A 26,433-nucleotide genomic window follows, 5' to 3' on the forward strand; every position below is an offset into this window, starting at 1 on the left:
TCCTATTAGAACTATACGACTAATCGTCAAAAAAAAAAAAAAATCACAATCTCTATTCAAACCCCCCTTACGATCTTATTCTGGCATTTTCACGATTCAGTGCACAGCTGTTCTCTGCTCACAGCTGACAGCTTTAAAAAAAAAAAAAAAAAGTCAGCCGGCAAAGTTTATCACAACATTGCTCAGCGCTGAGGGATAAAATTAAACATTATATATTGGTTCTTTTAGATCAAAGGGATGAACTTTAGTCTGCAATTTAGGTCAGTTTAACCACCTAAAGACTAAGCCTTTTTCTGACATTTGTTGCTTACAAGTTAAAATTAGTATTTCTCTTTCGTTCATTAACGGACACAGCTCCTGATCCTCTTAACCATTGGGTTATACTGCCCCCTACAGGTGTCATACACTAAGCAGAAACAAAGTCTGGCTACGCCTATAGGCAGTCCCAGGGGGTATATTCCCTCTCTCTGTTAAAGGTACTCAGTTTATTTCTGCCTAGTCGGGAGGAAGGACCTAGTTCCTTGCTGGGATCTACGGTCCTGCCAATTTTTGTTTTCTTTTTAGGAATAATTATTTTCCTGTGAGATCTACAGTCAACTGCGGGACTGGGCAACGGATAATATAGATCAAGTGGTCACCCCAGTCTGGCCAGCGAGCGTGCTCCACGCTAGGTCAGCCGCAACATAGCCCCACCGGACAGGGGCTGGTCTGTGAGTTAAATGCCTCGCATTGGTCCCATACAACCAGGTTTTGACCGGAATCGCAGAGTTCCTCCTGGCCAACAGCCCCTGATTTTGGTGGAGAGGAGGTTCTGTCTGGAGCGGTGCCTGCCTGGTATGGTAAGTGACTGTCCCCCTCTTCCCCTGAAGGGTTTTGGGGTGGACGTGGGCCCCTCCTTGGGACAGTCAGACCCCTGGGTTCACCTCCTTCCAGTTAGGCTCTCCCCTCATCGGTCTGATGGTCCCTGTGGGCCATATCATCCCCCCCTCCTTTACTGACGCTGGGGCTGGCCCACCGCCTGAAGTGGGGGCAGGGTGCTGTGCTGGCAGGGGGGGGTGCACCCCTGACAACTGGACAATCAGCTGTGGGGGGGGGGTACCTGGTGGGGGCTCCTGCCAGGGGCCCTCCTTCCTGCTTGTCCAGTTTTCTGAGGCCTAGGGATCCCTCCTGAGTCCCTGGGAGCCCTTGTGGTGCCACCATTTTGTTGTAGCCTTTGTTCTTAATGCTCGGTGGCCATGATGGTGAAGTCCGGCAGCCATTTTTTGGTGGTTTGCCATTGAAAATAGTGGCGGCCATGACAGTGGAGCCCTCTGGGCGGCGATTTCAGCGGTGGTAGCCCCTCCTCATCCCCTGGTATTGACTCGTGGATCCTTTAATTTCCTGATCGCTGTTCATGCAGTGCAGATTTTCCTGGTAGCTGTGGTACCTGGTTTCTGCGGGGTGGTGAGTCTGGTAAGGGCCTCTCCCTGTCTACTGAGGATCGATTGGTGCTCTGTGGCTGGCAACCGGGTGGGCTGCCAGAGCGGTGGGGGTCATCCCTTAGCAGTGTTTTACACTTGTGGGGTCTCCCTGGTGACTCATTGAGTCTTTGGAGCACATCTCCCCACCTGATCCCCTCTCTGAGGCTGCAGAGCCCTCTGGGTCCCATTCATCCATCGATGCACTGACAGCGGTCTTGGAGTCCTTGGTGTCCCAGGTGGAGGTGGCTTTTGGGCGACGGGCTGGCAAAAAAGCACCCCCTCCTTACCCTGCCGGATTCAGCCGCCGCGGACGTGGGTCACCCTGCTGGGTCTGTGACCACACGGCCAGAATCCTCAGATAGTGAGGATGATTCCTCCACATCTGCAACCGCCCATGAAAAGGCGCTAGTGGCAGCACTGATTGTATCTGTACCTGAGACCTTAAAGATGGAGGATGCAGCTGAAGCTGTGGCGGAGGCACAAGTTCCCTTTTGGCATTTACAAGCTATCCAGAGTGGAAAAGATGTGCCCTTTCCCCTCCTATTTTGACAGAATTGTCACTAAATAGTGGGGACGACCAAAGCGTTACCTTGGGGTCCCTAAGCGATTTTGCTAGGCGATACCCATATGAGGAATCCCTTCTTAAAAAGTGGACTGTTACACCGGTGGTGGACCCTCCAGTTTCCAGATTGAACGAAGCAACCATGATTCCGGTTGAAGAGTCCCCAGCCTTTAAGTACTCGGCTGACAGGAAGGTGGAGGCTGTGGCCCGCAATATGTATTGGACACCCTGACTGGTTCGGCACTGAGGCTGATTTTCACCATTGCCCTGGTGTTGCAGACTCTGATTGAAATGGGCTAGGCTTTTGCGCCGTGACCTTGAGGTGGAGTAGCTCCTCCCCCCCCCCCGCCTTTGCTGAGCTGGCGGACCAGCTAGTCCAGGGGCTGCAGTTTATCTGTGATGTCTCTTTGGATTCGGCTTCCCTAGTGGCTCTGCTCTCTGTTTCGGCAGTGGTCCTTCGGCGGCGTGTCTTTTGGCTCAAATGCTGTTCTGCGGAGAAGACTTCTAAAGGAAGACTGATCTTCCCTTTCAAGGAGATCTCCTGTTTTGGTGCTACCCTGAATGACATCATTAACGGTCTCACAGGAGGGAAGAGTACCTTTCTTCTGCAGGCTACAAAGGTCAAGGACCCTTGTTGTAGATGTGGGCCCTCCTTTGTGGCTCATAAGAAGTTTATTCGTCCCTCTGGGTCGACTAACAAGGGATCGGAGCCCTTCGAGAGCCACCTCTGGAGGATCCAAGCGACCTTGGTCTGACAACTCAAGAGGGGGCTTCTCCAGACCCACAGACAAGGCCCCTTCAGCATGAAGGTGTGCCCTCACACGTATCTGGGGTGGGGGGAACGTCTTTGCTGGTTCCCGGACCTGTGGACTCCGCTCGTACAAGTCAGGTGGGTCCACGAGGTCATTCGTTCCAGCTACAAGATCAGGTTTCGTTCTTACCCTCCAGTAAGGTTCTTCCTTCCAACGTGCGACTGTCATCGGTCCGCTTACAGGCTCTTTTAGGGCCGGTGCAAGACCTTTTACTTTAAAGGGTGATGGTCCCGGTTCCAACTTCGGAACGTGTTTAGAAGTTACAGTCCCCAGGAAGGAAGGCAAGGTGCGTCCAATTCTGGACCTCAAGGCCCTGAACTGCTTTGTGCGGATGCAGAAGGTCAGAATGGAGTCCGTTCGCACGGTGGTGGCTTCCCTGCATCAGGGAAAGGAAATCAGTTTGGTGTAACCTTTGATCTCGCTTTTGCTCCTCGGGTCTTCATGAAAGTGTTGGCCTCGGTGCAAGCATTGTTACGCCAATGGAGGATCGCGGTACTGGGCTACTTGAACGACCTCCTCCTGCGAGCGGAGTCTCCTACTGCTCTGGTGGAAAACCTGGAAATCACCTTACGAGCTTGAGGGTGTTTGACTGGATTCTGAATTTTCAGAAGTCTTCTCTGGTTCCGTCCACAAAGCTGGGCTATCTGGGTCTGACTTTGGACTTGGCCTTAGCCAGAGTGCTCCTTCCTCTGGACAAACTCCAGAAACTGCAGGCTGTAATTCCTCTCCTGCTGTCCAGCAGATGGTAATCTCTCTGAACTTGCATGCGGGTGCTGGGTCTGATAGTGTCTACCTTCGAGGCCGTTCCATTTTCACAGTTCCATGCTAGTTCCCTGCAAGAGAGATTCTGGCCAAATGGGACAAGAATCCGCAGTCTCTGGACAATCCGATCCAGTTGTCCTTGATATGATGGCTTCGTTCTTTGGTGCTTCGGCTTGGCAAATCCTTCCTCCCCTTGTTATGGATGGTGGGCACCATGGATGCCAGCCTGTCTACCTGGGGAGGCCTCAATTCTCCTCATGGGGTCTTGACACTGGAAGAGTCCAGACTACTGATCTATGTCTTGGTACTCCGAGCGATCAGACTGTGCCTGGAACATTGGACGGATCATCCTTTAGGGATGTCAAGTGCGCATTCAATCACACAATGCCACGGCCGTGGTTTATGTCAATCACCAGGGGGGGCACAAGAAGTGTCCTGGCGTCTCTGGAGGTAGCCGGTTCGTTCCAGCCCTCTCCGCTGTACACATTCCCGGGGTGGAAAACTGGCAGGCGGATTACCTCAGTTGGCAGGTGTTGGACCAAGGAGGGTCGTCCCTTCATCCAGAGGGGTTTCATCAGTTGTGTCTCTGGTGGGGCATCCCTGAGGTGGATCTGTTGGCGTCAGAATGGTGCAGAGGTTTGTGGCTCGGTCACGGATCCTCTGGCGAACGCCACGGATGCACTGCAGGCCCCGTGGGGTCAGTATTGTCTTATTTACGCCTTCCCTCCACTTAAATTTCTGCCAAGACTTCTACGCAGGATCGAGCCAGAAGGAATTCCGGCCATCTTAGTGGCCCCAGACTGGCCTCGCCGGGCTTGCTATGTTGATCTGGTGTGGCTGGTTGCCGACGTTCCTTGGAAGCTTCCTCTCAGGGAGGATCTGCTGTCCCAAGGACCAATCTTCCATCCCTCTTTACAGTCGCTGGCATTGACGGCTTGGCTGTTGAACGCCAGGTGCTGATGGATAGAGGTTTGTCTGAGTCGGTAATTCCAACACTGTAAAAAGCTAGGAAACCTACTTCTAGGAGGATCTACCATCGTACGTGTAAGACGTACATTGCTTGGTGTGAGTCTCTTTGGGTTCATCCTCGCTTCTTTTTTTTGGTGGCTCGGATCTTGACCTTCCTTTTAATGGGGGGTTGAGCAGAAACTGGCCTTGAGTACTATCAAGGGTCAGGTGTCGACCTTAGCAGTCATCTTTCAATGGCCCTTGGCCACACACTCCTTGGTGCGTATTTTTCTTCAGGGAGTTAGGCACTTGACCTCTCCAGTGCGGTCTCTGTTACCAACTTGGGACCTCAATTTGGTGCTCTGTCCTCCAGAAGCCTCCTTTTGAGAATCTTCGGGAGATTCCCCTGCTTACGCTGTCCCAGAAGGTAGCCTTTTTGAGGGCTTTCACCTCTGCGCACAGTGTTTCGGAATTGGCGGCGTTACCCTGTCGTTCACCTTACATGGTGATTAACAGTGATAAGGTAGTTCTTCGTCCCTGTCCGTTGTTCCTTCCTCAGGTTGTCTCTGATTTTTATTTGCATGAAGACATTGAGTTACCTTCCCTGTGTCCCAGGCCAAAACGTCCGAAGGAAATTGCTTTGCTTGCATTGGATGTGGTCCGGGCGATTAGGGTGTACCTGGCAGCTACGGAGTATTTTTTAGGAAATCGGACTCCCTATTTGTGCTTACACACGCACAGATTGTTGGCCGTAAATTGTCGGCCAACGTCCGATCGGCCGATTGAAGGCTTGTTAGTATGATGCTTCCGACAACCAACTGCGACTTTTCGGCCGAAAAAAATCTGGTGTGCATGCTATAAAATTTTTGTTGGCCAACAACAAAACGGCCGATTTGTTCCTCAGTCAGTACAGATTTCGGCAGACAAAAACCAGATGAGCAAGACTGGGCATGCTCAGAGAAGAAAAAACACACGGAAAGTCAACCATCCCATGACATCACTTCTGAAGTTGGTTTTTGTTGGCCAACAAAAGTCCAGTGCAAGTCTAGAGCACATTTCAACCAACAAACAACACTGGCCAAAAGACGGCCGATCGGTCGGCCAACAATCTGTGCGTGTGTACGAGGCTTTACAGATGGGCCTTGGAAAGGGTTGTCCGCTTCCTCTGCGACCATTCCTGATGTATCAGACAGAAAGTGATTTCAGGCCTATTCCATCAAGAGTCCGCTTCCTCCTTTCCCTGTCAGGGCACACACTACTCGGGTGCTCAGTGTCTTCTGGGGTTTTCATCATCAGGCATCAGTGATGCAGGTTTGCAAGGCGATCACCTGGTCGTCAGTGCACATTTTCACAAAGTTCTATAAAAGTGGATGTGTTGGCATCTGCGAATGCTTCTTTGGCCGCAAGGTTTTGCAGGCTGCTGTTTAGAGGACCTGGTCCTCTTTGAAGGTGTATTGTTTTTTTCAGGTGAGCTCCAGTTGTTTTTTGTTGCGCTCCTTTTTCGCTGTTCCCACCCCTCATGTTTAACACTGCTTTAGGATGTCCCAATGGTTAAGAAGATCAGGAGCTGTGTCCGTCAATGAACGAAAGAGAAAATGGGATTTCTCTATCGTTCTTTTACGGACGCAGTTCTCTCTGATCCTTATCGGTATGGTTATACTGCCCCCTACAGGAGTAGGACATTTGGCAGAAAAAAGTTCTGGCTACGTCAGCAGTCAAAGTTAGCTAAATTTTTTGGTATAATGTAAAAGATGTTAAGCCGAGAATCCTGATCTTTATTCTTAGCAAAAAAATTGTGATTCTCATTTTATCCAGAATAGTGCAGCTCTGCCTCCTATCTAACCTTCCAATCTTATTACCCTACTATTACCTGTGGCCTGTCAAATTCCGTTAGTAGTTAGTAATATGATGAACATAACTTATTACGCACAGATTGCTTTATCTGTCCTATATTCTTTTATAATTTTCTTGTTCGTTTTATTCCTTTGTTCATGTACTGAAAAATTGTATAAATAAAGAATGCAAAAAAAAAAGTGTTACAAACTAGTGGTTGAATTTCAGCTGGGGTGCTGTGTAAGTGCTGAAAACATTTTTTTTCTTTTTTCCTAAAGATACCTGTCATAAGAGCATTTGGAATCTTGAAAAAGGCTGCAGCTGAAGTAAATAAGGATTATGGCCTTGATCCCAAAATCGCAGATTACATTTCCAAAGCTTCTGATGAGGTAAACTGTAAGCTGTCCGTCTGATAAAAAGTTGCCCATTTTTACTTGTCTGCAGAGTGTAGAACTGTTACCATTTTTAACAACCATTTACCAAACCAAAGTGACTGTCATCACAGGTTTAAATATTCAGAAATACAAATTTTACTTTTTACTGTTAAGTACAAATGTGTTGTGCCAGATTTCCAAACCATGATATTAATTTATCAGTAATTGGTTTAATTAACGGGACTGTCTACAGTATATGCTCAGGCATTAGGTCCTGGTTCGTACCTATTTTTTGAATCCTTTATGTATCTAGTTTTATTCAGTCTGGTCACATGATCCTGCAGCTCCGGTTCCCTGTGTCGGTCAGCAGCTGCTGCATGGGAGAGGAGGGAGCATTGACAAAGGATTGGATATGGGAGCCTATGGGTGACATCACAGCTTCTGTAATTCAGCGCCGTTGTTGACCGTTCCCTTACGCAGAGTTGTAAGATCATGTAACTGGACTGGAGCAGATAAAATATAGAGAAGTACGCAGATTTTTTCTTTTTTCGTTTACAGGTTAAGTAGGAATGGGCTAGGAGGGCGGAGGGAACATTTTAAGAATATATCTAGTTAGGATGTCATGCTGTCATGCAGGACAAAATGATAAATTCTCTGCAAAGGGTACTCCTGACCCCCATTATACCCGCCTGACCAGTTCTCTCTGGCTGCTCCTTCCTCCTATGCATATGTCCATAACGCCCAGCACTTCCAGGTATAGAGGAGCAGGTGACCTCCTTTCCTGTTCCAGTGGTCAAGGCCTACCAACCAATCGCTAGGCCCAGGCACTGTCACATGACACACGTAATTGCATTGGAAAAGGGAAAAAAAAAAATCATTAATTTTTTAAACATTAATATCAACCTTAGTGCCATTTGATTTTACTTAAAGCGGAGTTCCGGGCACAAAATCTATATTTTTTTTTTGTGCCCGTCCGCTTGTTCCCCTTCACCTGAAAAGGAATTAGATAGTTAGGTTTTTTTTTTTTTTTTTAAACTCACCTTGTAATTGAAGATCGAATATACTCACCTAGTCTTCACTTCCTCCCTCAGCGCCGCGGCTCCGCCGTCACTTCCTGGCTTGCACTGATTCCTGGGAGCTGAACGTCATCGCTCCCAGGAATCAATGCGACGGCACCGGCCCCGCTCGTCACTTCCGGGCGACGCCGCATTCCCCTGCTAAACAGCTTCTGGGCATGCCCAGAAGCTGTTTAGGAATGCGGCGCCGCACCAGAAGTGACGAGAGGGGCCGGTGCAGGCGCATTCTGGGAGAAGAAGACGCGGAAGAAGACGCCGAAGAGGACCGCGCCGGCTTCAGCTGCCCACAAGAGAGATGGAAACGCTGTGGAAGAAATTTTTTAAGTAAGTATTTCTTCTAAAAGGTAAGTGCGAACCGGGACAGATCAGAGGCTAGCCATTGTGGAATGTAGTAGCCCTGACTGTCCCGGGGGTATGTTTATTGAAAAATCATTTCTGTGCCCGGAACTCCGCTTTAATAATATCAAAATACTATGTTCATTTGATCATTTTATTACTAAAGAGGAGATTAGGGGGGGTGATCATCAGGTCTAAATACAAAAGCGGTCCATAGTGAACTTGGTGTTGAATTATTCACTTTAAGGTCATCACAGAGGACGTAAGGGTGCGCTCTTTAGGTCTGGAGGAAAAGAGATTTAATCTCCAGATATGGAAAGGCTTCTTCACATTAAGAGCTGTGAAAATGTGGAATATACTCTCTCTCAAGCCTTTGTCCAGCTCAGCAGATTGCTTAAAAAAGGCCTTGATTCTTTCCTAAATGTACATAATATAATTGGAAATTAATATGTATAGGTAAAGTTGATCCAGGGAATATCTGAATGCCTCTTAGGGAATCAGGAAGGATTTTTTTCCCCTGCTGGAGCAAATTGAATTTTGCTTTGGTGGTGGTTTTTTTTTTTTGGTTTTTTTTTTGTCTTCCTCTGGATCAACTGTGAGTAAAGGTTTGTGTGTGTGTATATAGGATTGTAAAACCTTTTTTTTTTTTTTTTTTTTTTCCATTTACTGGTTGAACTACTGTAGATGGACTTGTGTCTTTTTTTCAACCAGTATAACTAATGTAACTATGTAGAAATGAAGTCTCCCAAGAAAACTGGACTGTATTCTTTATTTTTTTGCCATAATGTAACGTTTTCATCAACCCTTTCTTCAACCGTATTACATTGTCAATGTAACATATTGTAAGTTCCTATATTTTTGAGAATTTAGGAAAGATCTTTTTCTGAAAATGTACTCCTTCAAGATGGCTTCTTTTTTCTCTTTCAATAAAGGTTTCTAGTGGTAAATTAGACGATCATTTTCCACTAGCTGTGTGGCAGACGGGCTCTGGAACACAGACCAACATGAATGTCAATGAAGTCATCAGTAACCGTGCCATTGAGATGATGGGTGGAAAACTGGGAAGCAAAGATCCAGTACACCCCAACGATCATGTTAACAAAAGCCAGGTATATCAGATACACAATAAAGTGTTCTTGTTACTGTTTTCAGGATAAGGAAATGGAGGGCACGCTGGATAACAGATTCAAGCCAGAGGAGATGTCCGCAATCGAATGGATACAGATAAGGCAAACAGGTGTCACAGCAGCACTTGGGCATCAACAAGAGGGAAGCAGGCTCTGGTACAAAAAAAACGCCAAAGGATTAAAATGCACTTACAAGCATTAAATTAAAACTAGGCTCATCATAGGATGTGACAGGGAATCCAGTACACTCTGCTAACTTCTAGGTGCTATATGAAAACACTTTCACAGGATACTACATTTTAGGTATGTGTTTTGCCCATCATAATCTTGATATAAGCTGCTGGTCTGGCCCTGCTAACTCCTGTGGCCTGCAATAATAAAATGAAATGCACAGGGAGAAAAGGATAGGTTTCCATATAATATGCTCTAGTATCCGATTATATGTTGGTTGCCTGTTCTGTATTAAAAGAAAATAAATCACAGCGCAAACAATAATGAATCATATACAACATAGATAAGGTTCTACTCAAACTCATAAAGTGCACCGTGCAAATATGTGCAAAAAAAGCAGGAGTGTAGAAACCATGTAAATATATGCAGTAATAAAAGTGCCAGTCCAAATAAAATAGTTCATTAAGATCTCAGTAGATGATAAGATATATGCAGTCTCAAAAGTGTATCCCACGAAAGTGCTGGAGTGCCAGGATAAAAGTGCACAAACATGCAATATTTTATTTTAAAAGAATGTTTATGTTTATTTGTGCAAATAGTTAAAACAAACTCACATTTCGTGGCTGTGTATAAGGCGTATAGGGTAAAAAATCTCGTCCTTCCTGGTGGCTGGTGCCGCTAGAACGCCCCGTGGTTACGGCGTGCGTTCCACCGCACCGGAAGTGACGTATCGCCAAGACGTAGACCGGAATTGCGATTCTTTTATCGGATTTACACTATGTGAGCATCCTTTTCTCCAATACATGTATCGGGGTATTTTACATCTGTGGAGATACATCTAGCTTGGAGGAGTCTTTGACAGTCGGTTCCTTACTAGGACACAAGCCCTGTCGATCTCTATAGCTATACGGCATAGGGGTCACCATTGTCCGGTAAGTGAACACCCAAAGGGGGAGGACCGGCACCTGCTCACAGCACCGAAAAATATTGCATGTTTGTGCACTTTTATCCTGGCACTCCAGCACATTCGTGGGATACACTTTTGAGACTGCATATATCTTATCATCTACTGAGATCTTAATGAACTATTTTATTTGGACTGGCACTTTTATTACTGCATATATTTACATGGTTTTTACACTCCTGCTTTTTTTGCACATATTTGCACGGTGCACTTTATGAGTTTGAGTAGAACCTTATCTATGTTGTATATGATTCATTATTGTTTGCGCTGTGATTTTATTTTCTTTTGCACCTATGAATTTTGGTCACCATAATTTATGAACAGCTGCATTCTAGCAACTTATTATTGATATTAGTTTTTTTTTTTTTTTTTTTCACTGATCTTTGCGCTGTATTTGCACTGCACTTTGTTCTGTATTAAAGTTGACCTGAAAAGGGAAAATTTGCTATAATAGCAGTGCACCTCCTGACATATCAAAGCTGTGTATATGCAGTGTCAGAAGGTGCTGCTGCCTCTGACTGCGGGTCTCCTCTGAGTTTTTAGGGGTGTAGCTCACTGTTCTTGCTGGCGAGGGAACTGTTCTCGTACCAAAGGACATGCAGTGCAACGGTCTCCCTACTTTTGCTTTAATTCTCCTGTGATGGTGTAATTTATTCACCTTTTGCTGCTGCTCTACTGCTACTCATATCACCAGTCTTCAGGGTGGTAGCTCTGACATAAAGAGGCAAAGTTCTCCTCCTCTACCAACATGGCCGCCTTCACACAGACACTGTGCTGAATGAGACCTGGTAAGCCAGTAATGGAGAAAAGCACATTAGCATTAATCCTACAGACAATACTAGTGACAAGTCTTTTGCCCTTTGATGGCCTTCTTTCAGGCACAGCTTCCAAAGTTCAGGTCCTTTTGGAGCCTTACTAATATTTTTTAAAATGCAGCTGTAGCCATCATCCTGGTACCAAAATCTTCAGCCAGTGATGGGCTTTTCTGTAGAAGTGATTTAAAGTAGAGTTCTGGCCTTAAATACCTTTTTTAACTAAAAATACCCCTATAATACTAATCCATCATTACAGAACTGCTATTCTCATACTTACAAGGTGTACAGTATTGGAATTTAGTCAAAATATTACTTTTAAAAACGCTGTCTGTGCGCGGCCATCTTAGACGTGGGCATCTGAAGCCGCAGTGTAATCTGCTGTGTCCTTCTTCCTGATTCCAGGAAGTGTTCTGGGGGTTCTTCCTGATTCCAGCCTCCTGGGAGTGATGACAAACAGCTCCCAGGATGCAATGCAAAGGCGGAAGTGATGTCCGGTGGCTGTGGTCACAGAGGGGGGAGAAGGAGGAAGTACAATCAAAAATGCCCTGAAAATAAGGTAAGGGACCCCCGAAAAAAATGCAAAATGCCCAATTGTTGATCAGCATAGTGAGCACTCCAGGAATCACTAAAGTTGCAAAATAGGCCGGAACTCCACTTTAAGTGGCTGTACAGCTACCCGATCACTTCTACATGGGCTCTCCCGCCTTCTCTGGGCTCTCCCAAGCAATTCGGGAGACCAGGATTGCTGTTGCATTGTGTGCTAAGGGGAGGAGAAGAGTGCCTGCCTTCCCTCTGTGATGTAAGAAACCGGAAGCGATGAGGATTTTGTCATTTCTGGTTTTAATTTGTGGTTTACAAGTCATTGCTGGCTTGTACATCATCTGGTCAAACTGATCTCAGTTTAATCAGATGCTTTGGAGGCCAGAGGAGAGATATGGTGTCTAAAAGACGTCAGATCTCTCCATAAAGAGGACCTTCCATAGCCCATGCTCTCACAAGGTTTGTTGTTCATCCCTTGTGATAGCAATAATGTTGATTGAAAAAACATTAAAGGAACAGTGTAAAGAAATAAAATTATAAAAAACTTTAAGGGCCCCTGAGCTCACTCAGTTTGATCAGAAGCTTTGGAGGCCAGAGGAGAAATATAGAGTCTAATAGACGCCAGATCTCTCCATAAAGAGGACCTTCCACAGCCCATGCTATCACAGGGTTGTTGTTCATACCTTGTGATAGCAATAAAGCTGCTGAAAAAACATTAAAGGGACAGTGTAAAGAAATAAAATACAATTCTATAAAATTAAAGGGCCCCTGTACTTAACCACAAATTTAAACTCCCATCTAGGTCCCACATGCATATGTTGACGGTGATCGCACCGCACATTTGAGGTGTCCCCACGAACGAGCGAGCGCAATAAATCTAGTGCCAGACTTCCTGTGTAATTCTAACTTGTTACCCTGTATCATCTTTAATCTTATCAAGTCTGCCATGCTGATCCCCATAAACCTCTTTCCTGACAGACTTCTATGGCAGCATACATTTCGGTAGCCCCGCCCTCGCTCCTACCCCAAAGGACCCCACTCCCCTAAATTTTCAGGCTGAGCCAGAGGCTGCGTTCCTTTTTAGTCCTCCTCACTCATAAGGACCATTTTGTATGAAGTTTCCTACCTTTTGGAATATGTGGTGACTGGGGTCTCACGCAGGACAGCCGTGTGGATATTGGGAGCTTCCTGTGGTGTCCAGAAGTTCCAGGATGGCTCCAGTAGTCACCAAATGCCCGGCTAACAGCAAGGTGGTGAATGGCACACATGCGCAGAATATTGACACCTGTAAGAACAGAAGCTCTGCGAATGGCAAGCAGTTGCGATCGGTCAGATGCCCTGCTAAAAGCGGGTCACCTCTAAAGTGTGCCCAGCATGACAGTGTGCTCTGATATTCTGGGATCTATGTTGCCCTGCGGATGCATTGATTGCTCTGTGGACGAGGTCCAGAATATGTGAGCATGTTTGGCTTGAGGTCAGCAGAAGTCACCAGACGCTGTGCGGGCTGCTAGGGAGTAACTCCACTTGGGTTAGAAAAGAAAAAAAAAAATCACCAAAATGCAAACATATGGAGATGTCTATGCTGTGATGTGCATTGTTGGGTTTTTATCAAAGTTTGATGCAGTTGCTTTCTGTCCTGAACAGATATCGGTTTAGCCCCGTACACACGTACCGATCGTCGGCCGAACGATCGGCCGTCTTTTGTCCAGGGCTGTCGTGTCTGTTGAAAACTGCAAAAGACTGCACACGAATTTTGTCGGCCAACAACAGCCGACTGCAGAAGTGATGTCATGTGATGGTTAACGTTCCTTGTCTTTTTTCTTTTCTGAGCATGCCCAGTCTTGCTAATCTGCTGTCTGTCGGCCGAATTCTGTACTGACTGGCGAACAATCGGCCGTTCTGGTGTTGGCCAACAAAAATTTTAATGCCTGCACGACAGATTCTTTTCGGCCGAAAGTGCGCTGTCGGAAGCTTCATACTAACAAGCCTACAATCGGCCGATCGGTCGTCGGCCGAATATTTACGGCCGACAATCGGTACGTGTGTACGGGGCTTTTGTTTTAGCAAAGTTTTTTTCTTTCTGTGTTGAATGCTCTGTCTAATGAAATCACCTGTGGAGAGAAGTCTGCTGTGGTAGTATTCCTTTCTCTCACCTAGCAAACAATCCACTCTTAGGGCTCTTTCACACGGGCGGTCCGATCAGATCCGCCTGTCAGTTTTTTAGGCGGATCGGATCCTCCATGCAGCTCTATGGGGCAGCGGGTGTCAGCGGAGGTCACCTCCGCTGACACCCGCTGCCATCCGCATCCGATCCTGTGCTGAAATCTGGACGGATGGAAACCCTATTTTTCCATCCGTTCAGTAATCGGAGCGGAGCGGATCTGATGAGAGCGGACAAGCGGTCCGCTCTCCTCCGATCCCCCATAGAGGGCAGCGGGTGCTGAGACACCTCCCTCTCCGCTCTGCAAGCGGAGACGGAGCTGTCATCCGCCCGGCTCAGCGGGGATCGCGGATCGATCCCCGCTGAGCAACACGGATCCGCCTGCGGAGGCGGACCGTGTGAAAGAAGCCTAACTTTGTCTCTCTGCACAGCTTAAATTTCAGCAGATGCAGTTTGTATTGGGAAGGCCATTTAATAAATTACTGCATGACTTAAGAAAAGAAATATTATAACATGTACAATTGCTACTCAACAATCTGGAGTTCTTCATTAAACTTACTGAGATGTGTTTATTTCTGCAACAAATCCTGTGCAGCCTTATACCTCTATGCCTTGTCTGCTCTATGCAGGTTCTAGCTGGAGGGGGCAGTGTCTCCCTACTGATTCTGTTCATGGATCGGCAACCCTTTTGCAGGTCTCTTAAAGCTAGTGTATGAAAAGCTGACTAATGGACACTTGCTATTAAGCGTCCCCAGATCTAAATGTATTATTCACACCGTAAACTGGGCCTTTGCTGCTCATGCCTTGGCTGGTAAAACCCTGTATGAATTTCCTGCCTTGTTCAGGCATCCAAGTTGCAAGATGACAGCGACCATCAGGTTGCCACAGATAGTCAAGACACTCTGAGTCCCGGTTCACACTTGTGCGATGCGGGAAGGCTGCGAATTCGCAGCCTGTTCCTGCATCGCAAACGCACATCTGGAAGTTCACACTGCCATATGCGATACCCAGGGGGTGTCAATTAAATGTTAACGACACCCCCAGTTTGATCTGACAGTTCGCACAGGATCAGATCGCACAAGTGTGAACCACTGTGCGATCCGATCCTGATGCGGCTGGAAAAAAGGGTCCTGTGCGTCTTGTGCGGGTGCAGTGCGAATTTCAGCCATACAAAGTGTATGGCTGAATTTGCATCCGCACATCCGATCGCATGTAATGAAGGAGCAGTGCACTCCGAATTACATGCGATCGCCGCACTCGCAATAGTGTGAACTGGCCCTAAAGGAGTCCGTTACAACTCTCCCTCTGCAAGGATTCTCTACTCTGACAATGTCAAGCTTTTCCTTGCAGGACCAGTCAATTTACCTCTCTTCAAACAATGCCTAAAAGGAATATGCAGGAAGATCTTTGAGCAGGTTTTTTGTACCTCGTTTCATAGGCTGCTGGGATGCCTAAAATGGCAGAGGTACTTGCAATGCAATTAGCACTTCCAAAGGAATGCATTGCCTTTTTCCTATGATTTTTAAGCTAGAAGATCATTCTTCAAGAGGGATGCAAATTGAACAGAAGGACAGAGCAGCAGAATGTCTTAGGCCCCTTTCACACTGTCCGCTACGTCGGCAGACTCCGTTTTTCTCAGCGGGGATCGATCCACCGATCCCCACTGAGCAGGCGGATGACAGCTCCGTTTCCGTGCTGTGTGCGGAGACAGAGGTGTCAGATCCCCGCTGTTCTCTGTGAGGGAATCGGATGAGAACTGACTGCCTGTCTGTTCTCATCCGATCTGATCCGCCAGACGGATGGAAAATAGGGTTTCCATCCCTTCGTATTTGACGGACAGGATCGGATCAGATGTCAGCGGACATGTCTCCGCTGACATCCACTGCCCCATAGAGATGCATGGGGCATCCGTTCAGATCTGCCTGAAAAACTGACAGGCGGATCTGAACGGTCCGCCTGTGTGAAAGGGGCCTTAGTGGTCAGCACCTTGCAGTACTGGGTTGCTCAAGTTCGAACCCCAACCAGGAAACTTCTACCTGCACTGCAGGATCTCAGATTAAGGCACTTATGGGGAAGAGGTTTTCGAGCATAATGAGTGACCTGTTTGGTTGATGCGGCCTTCATCAGCTTAGCCGTATACATGGAGTTTTCATTGGAAGATGCTGTGTCCTTCAGGGGTATACTAAAGCAGGATGATTGGGTGTGTCCTTGGGGGCTGTTCAAAAGGATTCGAATAGAGCTTGTTCATTTTGGACTGCTTTGTTTTCTTTCAGTCTGCTGGTCAGGTGCATTCTGGACTTCAACTAATCCTAAAGCTCTATTAGAGGGCAGATCTTGTTAGTCCTTGTCATATCCAATGTCCCTTGGGTAGACTATCCCTTACTCATCCAATACTTTGAGGGTTGCATCTGAGACTCGAAGGAGAACCAAGTCTCTCTAGGCAGGGTTTACTTATTGCTTTGGGTTTTCTTGCTGGCTCCAGATGAGATCTATTTGCAGGTCAGCCTCCTCGTTAAAGACTGAGCTTTGAAGACAGGCACTCTAAGGGCTAGCTCTTCAGCCAGGAAGTTTGCAAAGATCACAGCTTTAGCCTAGGAAGGATCCTTTGGGAACTTGCAGCTCCAGATGGAATCCCCTCCAGTCCAGTTGGAGTAAGGATTGAGCCATGATGTCAATCTCTCTAGGTCTACATCCTCAGCAGGAAGCTTTGCCAGAATCAGGGCTCGTAAGGCCCCTTGACAGCTTGCTGCTCCAGGTGGAATCTCTTTCAGTTCAGTTTTGAGTAAAGGCTCAATCATGAAGGCAGCCTTTGTTTTGGTTCTTCTCAGTCAGGAGATTGCCGGGATCTGGGCCTTGTGCCAAGAGGGATCCTTGTGGCTTTCCGCCCACTATGGATAGTGTTTGTATCCATACTGGGCGGCAATCTGTGGCTTTGGCATTCTATGAGAAGAGTTATTCCAGCTAGTCCATTAGGCTTATAAAGCGTAGGGCTTGGTTCTTATGGAAGCAGTCACAATACTCATCCAGGAGTGTGTAGGCTTCATGGGCTCCCTGTGAAAGGGCGCCAGGAGTAGTTGGAGGATGACATATCTTCCATTAAAGCTGTCCTGGCACTTTGGGTGTAGCTAACTTCCTTATGCTGTCAATATCTATCCATAGGGTTTGTTGGCTATGATTGAAACCCTACTTTTCTGACATCCAACTCTTGTTTTTTGAGCTAGTTGGTTCCCAAACATATGCTGCCATGGAAGTCTGTCAGGAAAACGAAAAATTTACTATGAAATACTTACCATAATTTTCCTTTCCTGATGGATTCCATGGCAGCAGGAGTTCCCTTTCAGAGTCATTAATAAAGGCTAGTTACAGAACGCGGCCTCTGGCTCAGCCTGAAAATTCATGGGAGTGGGGTCCTATGGGGGTAGGATTGAGATCGGGGCTACCCAAATGTATGCTGCCATGGAGTCCACCAGGAAAGGAAAATTATGGTAAGTATTTGATAGTAAAGCCCCGTACACACGTACCGATGGTCGGCTTACAAATGTTCCTCTTTTCTCCCCGGGATGTCGGTGTCTGCTGAAAAGTGCAAAGACAGCACAAGGACAGCACAAGAATTTTGTCCGCCGACTGCAGAAGTGATGTCATGTAATGGTTAACTTTCCCTGTGTTTTCTATTTTCTGAGCATGCCCAGTCTTGCAAATCTGCGGTCTGTCGGCCGAATTGTGTACTGACAGGCGAACAATCGTCCGTTCTGGTGTCGGCATACAAATATTTTCATGTTTGCACGAAAGACTTTTGTCCGCGGATTGTGCGCAGACATCTGTCGGAGGCACCATACTAACACGCGTACAATCGGCAGATCCTTCGTCCACCGACGTTTGTATGCCGACGATCGGTACGTGTGTACGGGCCTTTACTTTCTCATTTTTCATAGGAGCTACCCTTAGTTTCTAAATGTCATACCGCATATGAATCAATAGGGCACATGTCAGCATTACTAAATCACAATATTGCTAATAAAAAAATAAGTACTACAGTCTTTTTATTTTTTTTTTTTGTGACCTAAAATCTAATCCTAGTCTCTACCAGAAGCATTGGATGTGTTTTTCTGCTGTCTATTTTTTTCCCATCACCCTGTTTGGTAGCAAGTAGCAGAGATTGCATATGTAATGAGAAATAATGGCTTTACCCGTGTACTTAAATAATGATAAAGTATAGAGATATATTTTTTTAATTGCCTCAGTTTGATAAGACTGTTGAAATGGAACTAAAGGTAATAAGTAAAAAAAAATGTAAGCAGCCAGACTCTTTATTGCAGAAGGTACATAGCGTGTCTCATCTGCAATAAAACAAACTTGCCTGCCTGTAATGGAACTTAGAGCGCCGCTCAAAGCTAAGAGATGAGCTTGTTCCCTCTGGTCCTCAGAGATAGGGGTGTTGGCATGGGTATTCACTTATCCTCCAGTGATAAATGCATTGTCTGTTAAGAAGCCGCACTCCTAGCCCGACCGCAGTGTGGATGTGGATATACAGTGGCCATAGACAGCTTACCTCCATGACTAAGCTCAGGTGGGTGGGGCAAAATGCATCAGAGGGGCCTGGCCTGCGAGGGAGATTTGTCTAAGGCCACTCCATATCCACATCCACACTGCGGTCAGGCTGGGAGAGAGGTTAATTAGCAAACTTGCCTGCCTGTTTGAAATCTTCTGTGCATGGGCAGTTCATTGTACTATCTCAGCACAGTGCCTTGGTGCTGGAATGATTGAACACCTGCATCTGCTTTACATCAACCCATGCTGGCCAGTCAAGATGGCCAAAGATTTGGCCAGGGAGATGTTGCCCTCTAACAAAAAGTTAACTGTTGGTTTGTTGCAGACTGGCTGGTAAGTTGAGCTGGGAATTTCTCTTTGTTTTTATTTGACATTTGTCACTCCTCTATGTGCTCTTTGCTGTTAAGGCCAATTATAGGTTGGGGCAGTTGCAGTTTGTTTGTACCGTTGGCTATTTGGAGCGAAGGCGCACTGGACATCTACGCTGCCATTGTGCTATTTGCTGGGTGTTCAGTGCTTCCCTGTGCCTTTTTAAGGAGGAGTGGGCTCCCTCACGGCTTGCCTGCCCTCAATCTATCCATTATTACATATGTGCTCCAACTATGGAGGCTCTCAAAATTTATAAAGTTAGGACTGCAGATAATACTGGGGTGCCTTGTCACGGCCTCACCAGCTTACACATGTATTTGCAAATGTGTGCAAACTAGACCCTTGTTTTAACGTGAATGGTTAGACAGGACAATTCAGTTTGTTACAGGCTGGTTGGTAAATTGGGCTGGGAATTTATTTTTGATTGACGTGTGTCTCACTTTGATGTGCTGCTTGCTATTAAGGCCAGTTATAGGTTGGGACAGATGCCATTTGTTTGTACTGATGTTGCCATCTGCGAGGGAGCTTGCAGAAATGGAAATGTTGGAACAGAGGTAAGTATTTATGGACTTAAAGCGGAGTTCCGCCTCCCCCTCCACCCCCTCCAAAAATTACTGTAGCTGCTGACTTTTTAATATTAGGACACTTACCTGTCCTGGAGTCCAGCGATGTCGGCACCGCAGCTGATGTTTCCATCGGCTATCGGGTGCTGTCGCCGCCATTGCCGGTAAGGGAACCCGGCAGTGAAGCCTTGCAGCTTTACGGGCGGGTCCCTACTGTGCATGCGCGAAGTGCGCTGCGCAGTCCTATTGCCTCGGTGACAGGGGAAGGAGGAGGGGGCCAAACATCCGAGGGACGGCGCCGCAGCGTCATATCCCGGAAGTGCGGAAGGGTACCTGTCAAAAACACATTTGGCACCTTTCAGGGGGGAGGAAGCAAAAGAGCGGAAGTTCCACTTTTGGGTGGAACTCCGCTTTAAGTTCCACTTTAAGTTAATCTTTCTCATGTAAATTTAAAAAAAAGAGGAAAAAAAAAAAAAAATATATATATATATATATATATATATGAGTATTACTCTTTTTTACTAGTGGCATTGTTACATGCTTCAGTTACTCAAATTCTGTGTGTGTGTGATCCTCGGTAGATTATAGCCCAACTCAAGCTAAAACCAGTTTTTGCTGTGTGTGACAGGCAGAGGTTCTAACACTTACCCAAGTTATGCAAAACCTAAGAAGCTGTTGAGTTGTGGGCTCATGTTTGTTATAGTCAGGCACCGGTTTATACATTTTTGAACAACTGTACTAATCTACAATACAGAAGCAAGCAAGGATCATCTTAGTGATGTTATACAGATTGTGCTGTTGATATTGCAGAGCATTGACAAATAACGCATCTGATAAAATACAGTTAGGACCACAAATAACCTTGTACAGCATTTCATTCTGACATGGTGCCTATCAGAATATTCTCTAATATTGTATAGTTGTTGTCTTTATGTTCTATTGCAAACCATTTTCACTTAGTCAAGTAAATAATTGCCACCACTGCATTCTTTCTCTCCTTGCTAGAGTTCAAATGACACCTTTCCTACAGCAATGCATATTGCTGCTGCAAAAGAAGTCCATGACATCCTTTTACCAGGATTGAGAAAACTCCACGATGCTTTGGAAGCGAAATCAAAGGAATTTGCAAAAATTATTAAAATTGGCCGTACACACACACAAGATGCAGTGCCACTTACTCTGGGACAGGTACAGTAATCACAAATATTTCAAATGTATCTAACCCAAAACTGTAAAAAAAAAATTTCAGCTTATCAATCCTTAGATATGGTTATTGGCTGCATTCGTTTTCGTTTCCTTTTTTTAGGCTTTTTTTTTTTTTTTTTTTTTCCTTCATATTAACCTGGTAATCTTGCTCATAACACAATTACGGTCTTTGAGTGGCTATATAAAGAAAAGGCGCTCACAATACAAAAATCATAAATGGAACCATAATGACAACAAAGTCCATTGAACACCACCTGGAGTGTGGTCACAAAGAGGCTGAAAATACTAAAACCATAAATGTGTAATAAAAGTCCAATGTGACCATTCCAACACCAAAAGTAAATTCTTCTAGATATTCTTGTCTGCTGGTTTCTTCACCACGAGTGCTCAATAAATGGATGGCAACTCACCAGAAGTTTCTGACCCCTTCTTTTTACAGAAGGTCAGGAAAAGCGTTATTGGAAACCCAGATTGATACTTAGATAACACCACTCCACTTTTAGATCCCTCAACAAGGCTAGGATGTAGGAATACTCCACAGGAGACATAAAGAAGTACTTCATGGTGTAGTAAGTTTATTAATACCTAAAAAATAAGTACATAAAAAGTGTGCACTCACATGTATTAGTGCCTGTTCCCGGTACTAGGTGTATACAGTATGTGCAGATGGGCCTGTCAGTCTGACTCTGGCATGCGATTCTCGCCTCGCTCTCAATACTGGGCCTGGTGGATAGTCACATGGGACCTGGAAGTGACGAGTCCCCCGCTCCGATGTATGTTTTTGCTTTGTAGGTGTCTTCAGGAAGTGACAAAATGCCTCTTCTGGTTTACATTCATGGTGGTGGAAAGGATCCTATTGGTTGGGCTTCTCCAAAATGGAGGATGGGGACAAAATTTGGAAAAAATGCCTCTGAATAGCAAACATGTCCATCTGCCCATGCTGGACACTACGAAATATAGTCACGCTCATAATTACATGTAATAACATTACAAATCTTAAAATGACATAGATCGTCTTATACTAAAAGGGCTAAAAAAACTTCATAAACCATGTAGGGTGAACCTAATAGGCTATGTCATAACCGTGATAGGTATGTTATTGGAAGTAATCCTACGACTTTACTCCCCCTAGTGGGAGATGGCTAAATTACATAACCCTAAATAAAATGTCTATGTGGATACCAAACTAAATGGTCAACTAAATCATTTAGCTGGTATACCCACTAAGGGAATATAATCTTCCTGTTTTGGGGTGGGGGTGGGGAATTTGTTAAAATACACCAATAAATGTTAAATGGCTATGCTCACTCCTTCACGTTATCTGTGGAGAGTGCCATAACTGACATCCAGCCCTAACATGTCTTCCTTTGTTTAAGTCCATGACACAGAGAGTAAGGAGATTAGTATTGTAGTTTACAGATGTTTGAGAAGATTTCTTGTGCTTTTAGTTCGGCTCATGGGAAAAACAAGTTCACTGCATTTCTGGCAACAATACCCAGTACAGCATGTTTTGTAATTAGACCTCATGCATATACAGGGCGTTTTTGCAGCTGCATTTAGTAGCGTTAGACGTGTTTTTTTTTTTTTTTTTGCAGCTTAAAAACGCCCCTCCATGTTATCTTGGAGCCTCATGCACACACAGATGTTTTGCAGCTATAAGTGGCATAGGCGTTTTCAACCTGCAAAAAAACCCCAGGGCCAGTGCATTCTGAGGACGCTGCTAAAGACTGCTTAACATTGCTTATACAGCGTTAAGCCACGTTATACGTTTTTTTTTTTTTTTTTAATGTGAAAATCAATGGTTCCCTATGGGAGCCTATTGATTTGAATGGAAGTTACATCACAAGTCGGATTAGGATGATCCTGACTTGTGGTGCGACTTGCGCTCTGAGGATCTTGAGGGGGGCAAAAAAAAAAGCTATTTTTTCGGCGTTGGGCTCCCATAGGGAACCATTGATTTTCACATAAAAAAAAAAAAAAAAAACCTATAACGTGGCATTGGACATGTGTGAACCAGTCACATTCATATGTCATGTGAACTGGATGTGGTGTAAAACGCATCCAATTCGCATATATGTGAACTTGGCCTTTCAGCCCAGCCCTTTATTCATGAGGCTTTTAGAGTACCTAAAGCACAACTCCACTTTTGTTGGAAAAAAAAAAAAAAAAAATTCCCCTCTGGATTATCTATGTACCTTGCAAAGAATATAACATCCTTTGCTGCAGATTCCTACCTTTTTGTTATTCTGAAGAAACCACTGTTTGTTCCTCTGTGCTGAGTGGGTCTAATGGGAGTGGTTTTATCATCAGTCAGCTGTGCAGCTGCAGAGCACTAATGAGGAAATCTGCTGGAACCACATTCCTATTGGGAGTATCTCACCAAAAATGACAGTTTTGTTGCAGGGGATGCCTGAAATCTGACTTCTATCTTAGCAGACTTCTAGGAAAATTGGTGAGTCAATCACACAAGCTGGAAATGATGTTTCTGGGGTGTGGTCAGTATACATTCTGTGTACATAGCACCTCCAGGTAGCCATATTGCATTGCATTTTCAAAAAATTATAGTGGCTGCAGATTAAAAAGTAAAATGTAATTTTTAATATTCAATAACAATATGACTTATGTCGCAATTGTATACGCTATATTTGTTTTTCTTTATTTGCTATTTTTTCCCCCCAAGAACGTGGAGTTACACTTTAACCACTTTAGCCCCAGCCCTATTTCGGACACTTTTTGTTCACAAGTTAAAACCAGTATTTTTTCCTAGAAAACTACTTAGAACCCCCAAACATTATATATATTTTTTTAGCAAAGACTCTGGAGAATAAAATGTCGGTCATTGCAAAATTTTTTGTCACGCGGTATTTGCGCAGCGGTCTTTAAAACGCCATTTTTTTGGAAAAAATTTGAAAAATCACATTTCACTGCATTTAAAAAATACTAAACAGTAAAGTTAGCCCATTTTTTTTGTATATTGTGAAAGATGATGTCACGCCGAGTAAATAGATACCAAACATGTTACGGTTTAAAATTGCGCCCCCCCGTGGGATGGCGACAAACTACGGTCAATAGAGATCTCAATCTGCGACGCTTTAAATTTATTTAACGGTTACCAGTTTAGAGTTAGAGTGTAGCTCTTTTTTTTTAATTATTGCCCACGCTCTGGCGATCGCGGCGATACCTCACATGTGTGGTTTGAACAGCGATTTCATTTGCGGCTCGACTTGCGTATACGTTTTTTTTTGTGCGCGAGCTAACGGTGACGGGGACGGCTAAATTTTTTTTTTTTTTTTTTTTCCTATTTATTTTTTCTTTTTTTTTAAACTTTATTACAGGTTTTTAAAAAAAAAAAAATCTGATCACTTTTATTGCTGTCACAAGCAATGTAAACATCCCTGGTGACAGCAATATGTCGTGACAGGTACTCTTTATGGAGGGATCGAGGGTCTAAAAGACCCTGGACCCCTCCACTACACTTCCCTGTATGCAAAACGCCGAAAACGGCATTTTTGCATACAGCCGTTTTTCAAATCTGCCGCCTTTTGCAGCACAGTAACCCGGACGTGACGTCATGGACGCCGCCTCCGGGTTACGTCATCGGAGACCCGATCGATGCCGTTTCCGGCATTCATCGGGACTCCATCCAGCCGGCGGACGTGCCGGCTGGGTGCTCGGGGCTCCCGGTGGGACGGTAGCCCCGAGCAAAGCCGCGGAAGGCGGCGGGAGGGGGGGGACGTCCCCTCCCGCCCCCCCGGGTAACGATCGAGCGGCTCCCGAGCCGCATCGATCGTTACCGACGGAAAGCCGACCGTCGGCTTCAAACAACGGTACCGGGATGATGCCTCTAGCTAGAGGCATCATCCCGGTATAACCCCGCAAAGTCTGATCACGTAGAGGTTACGTGACTGGTAGTAAAGTGGTTAAGAACCCATTCTACACTGCTCCACTTTGTTTTAAATCTCTGTGGTTTCTATGATTAGAGAATTTTCCATTCCTAACAGCCAGAGACGTAACTAGAACCTTCAGGGCCCCGGTGCAAGAAACCATGAAGGGCCCCCCCGGACCCCTACCCAGGGCCCTTCCCTTCAAGCCTGGGGCTCTTCCCACTGATCTTTGGACCCTTTACTTTCATTGTGGGGCCCTTTATTACGGTCCCGCAGCGGGACCCTTTCACAAGTCCTGCAAAGACAGCAGAACACAAGTGAACTGGATGGGAGGAGTGTTGGGGGCAGCATACAGAAGAACCAATCTCCTCTATTTTCCTCCTGCAGCTACAGGAGGAAAAAGGAGGACAGCGATTTCTCTACATGCTGCCCTCACTGCCCCTCCTATCCAGGTGTACAGGGGAGCCGAGAAGGCCCCCTGGAGCATGGGGCCCGGTTGCAATTGCACCCCCTGCAACCCCTGTAGTTACGCCCCTGCTAACAGCTCTGGCAGCCAATTACTTTCCACACTGTATTAGATGTACTTCTAAACAGAATATGTTTCCACTTTTTGTTTTCCAGGAGTTTAGTGCTTATGTACAGCAGATAAAGTATGGCATTATTAGAATTGAAAGTTCATTACCAAGAGTTTACGAATTAGCTGCTGGTGGCACGGCAGTTGGAACTGGCTTAAACACTAGAATTGGATTTGCAGAGAAGGTTGCTGCCAAAGTGTCTCAACTTACAGGTAAGATGCAGTAGATGTGGTCCAGAAAAGAGCATTTTTTCTACAAAGTGACTTATTCTGTTGTGTTTTTCCTTCCTAAGTCTCATTCAGACCTCACATACATGCATACCTGCAATTTAAACTGCGTCCTTTTCCGAGCTATAGCTTTTTTTGCATCCTTTAGTGTTACCGTTGGCTGCACAGTTACCTCCTATATCAATTTCAATGGGGCCATGTCCTAAGATACAGTATGTTAGATATTTTTTTTAGATTATAGGAAACCCATTTGTTCATCCACAACATATGAAATGTATGTATAAATAGCTTCTGGTTATGTTAAATGGAATCAGTTGTATTCTGAAGTCCAGTTTACGTCTCTATCATTGCAAAGCAGATTTAGATCAGGATTGCTTCCTCCAACAGTACGAGGCATGAATTTGAGTCATGGGTTTAGTTGGTTTTGTCCAAGGGCATTAAACAGTGGGAAACTTTTGATGATTGCCTTGTGAATGTACTTTGGACACTACAGGGATCTAAAAGGTGACTTAATGTGTTACTAGTTGAACATATTTGATATCCAAGCATTGAATGCTTGAAAAACATGTAGCAAAAAAGGATTTAAATATTTTGTGTTGGTGGCTTGGTGCCTAGGAGAACTGATTTCATTAAATAATTATTATATCCACTTAGGCCTCATGTACGGTGGACATTTGAAAACCTCTTTTGGGCTCTGTAACTTGACAGCTAGTGAACAAACTTAAACGTCCATTTGACCACTTTTGCATTCCATGTTTACCAGCGTTCATCAGCGTTCTCGTCTAGAAAAGTTTGTGCAGATAAAAGTTTTTACTGATCCCAAATGCCTACAACTCTCTCTCTCTCTCATGCTCTCTCTCTCTCCTGTTATTCCCCATTGCAAATGGTCAGCAATGTTTTCCTATTACAGACGCCTGTAAATATTTCTATCGCGTTTAGACACGTTTGCAAGCTGTTAGAAGTATTTGGCATTTCAAATGCCTATAAACATCTGTCCTGAATGCATTTTTTTTTGCTTTCAAGATAATGCCTCTAAGCGCAACTGCCTCTAAACGACTATAAAAACCTCAGTGTACATGGGCAGATATGATAACATTGAGGAGAGTTTAGGGGCTGCTGA

At 45.3% G+C, this 26,433-nt stretch overlaps 1 protein-coding gene across 2 annotated transcripts in view; it reads left to right on the forward strand.

Moving 5' to 3' along the window:
* Positions 1–26,433, forward strand: part of FH (fumarate hydratase) — a 60,706-nt gene that overhangs the window by 15,882 nt on the left and 18,391 nt on the right. The window contains exons 3-6 of one of the 2 annotated variants that reach the window (XM_082252066.1): positions 6,656–6,766; positions 9,096–9,272; positions 20,427–20,609; positions 25,133–25,298. In XM_082252066.1, the coding sequence (XP_082108192.1) occupies positions 6,656–6,766; positions 9,096–9,272; positions 20,427–20,609; positions 25,133–25,298 (637 nt within the window). The remainder of the gene's footprint in view (positions 1–6,655; positions 6,767–9,095; positions 9,273–20,426; positions 20,610–25,132; positions 25,299–26,433) is intronic. The other variant, XM_082252067.1, reaches the window with a different exon arrangement.

This window comes from Pelophylax lessonae (genome assembly GCF_965119305.1).
Source record: "Pelophylax lessonae genome assembly, chromosome: 3".
NCBI classification, from domain to species: Eukaryota; Metazoa; Chordata; class Amphibia; order Anura; family Ranidae; genus Pelophylax; species Pelophylax lessonae.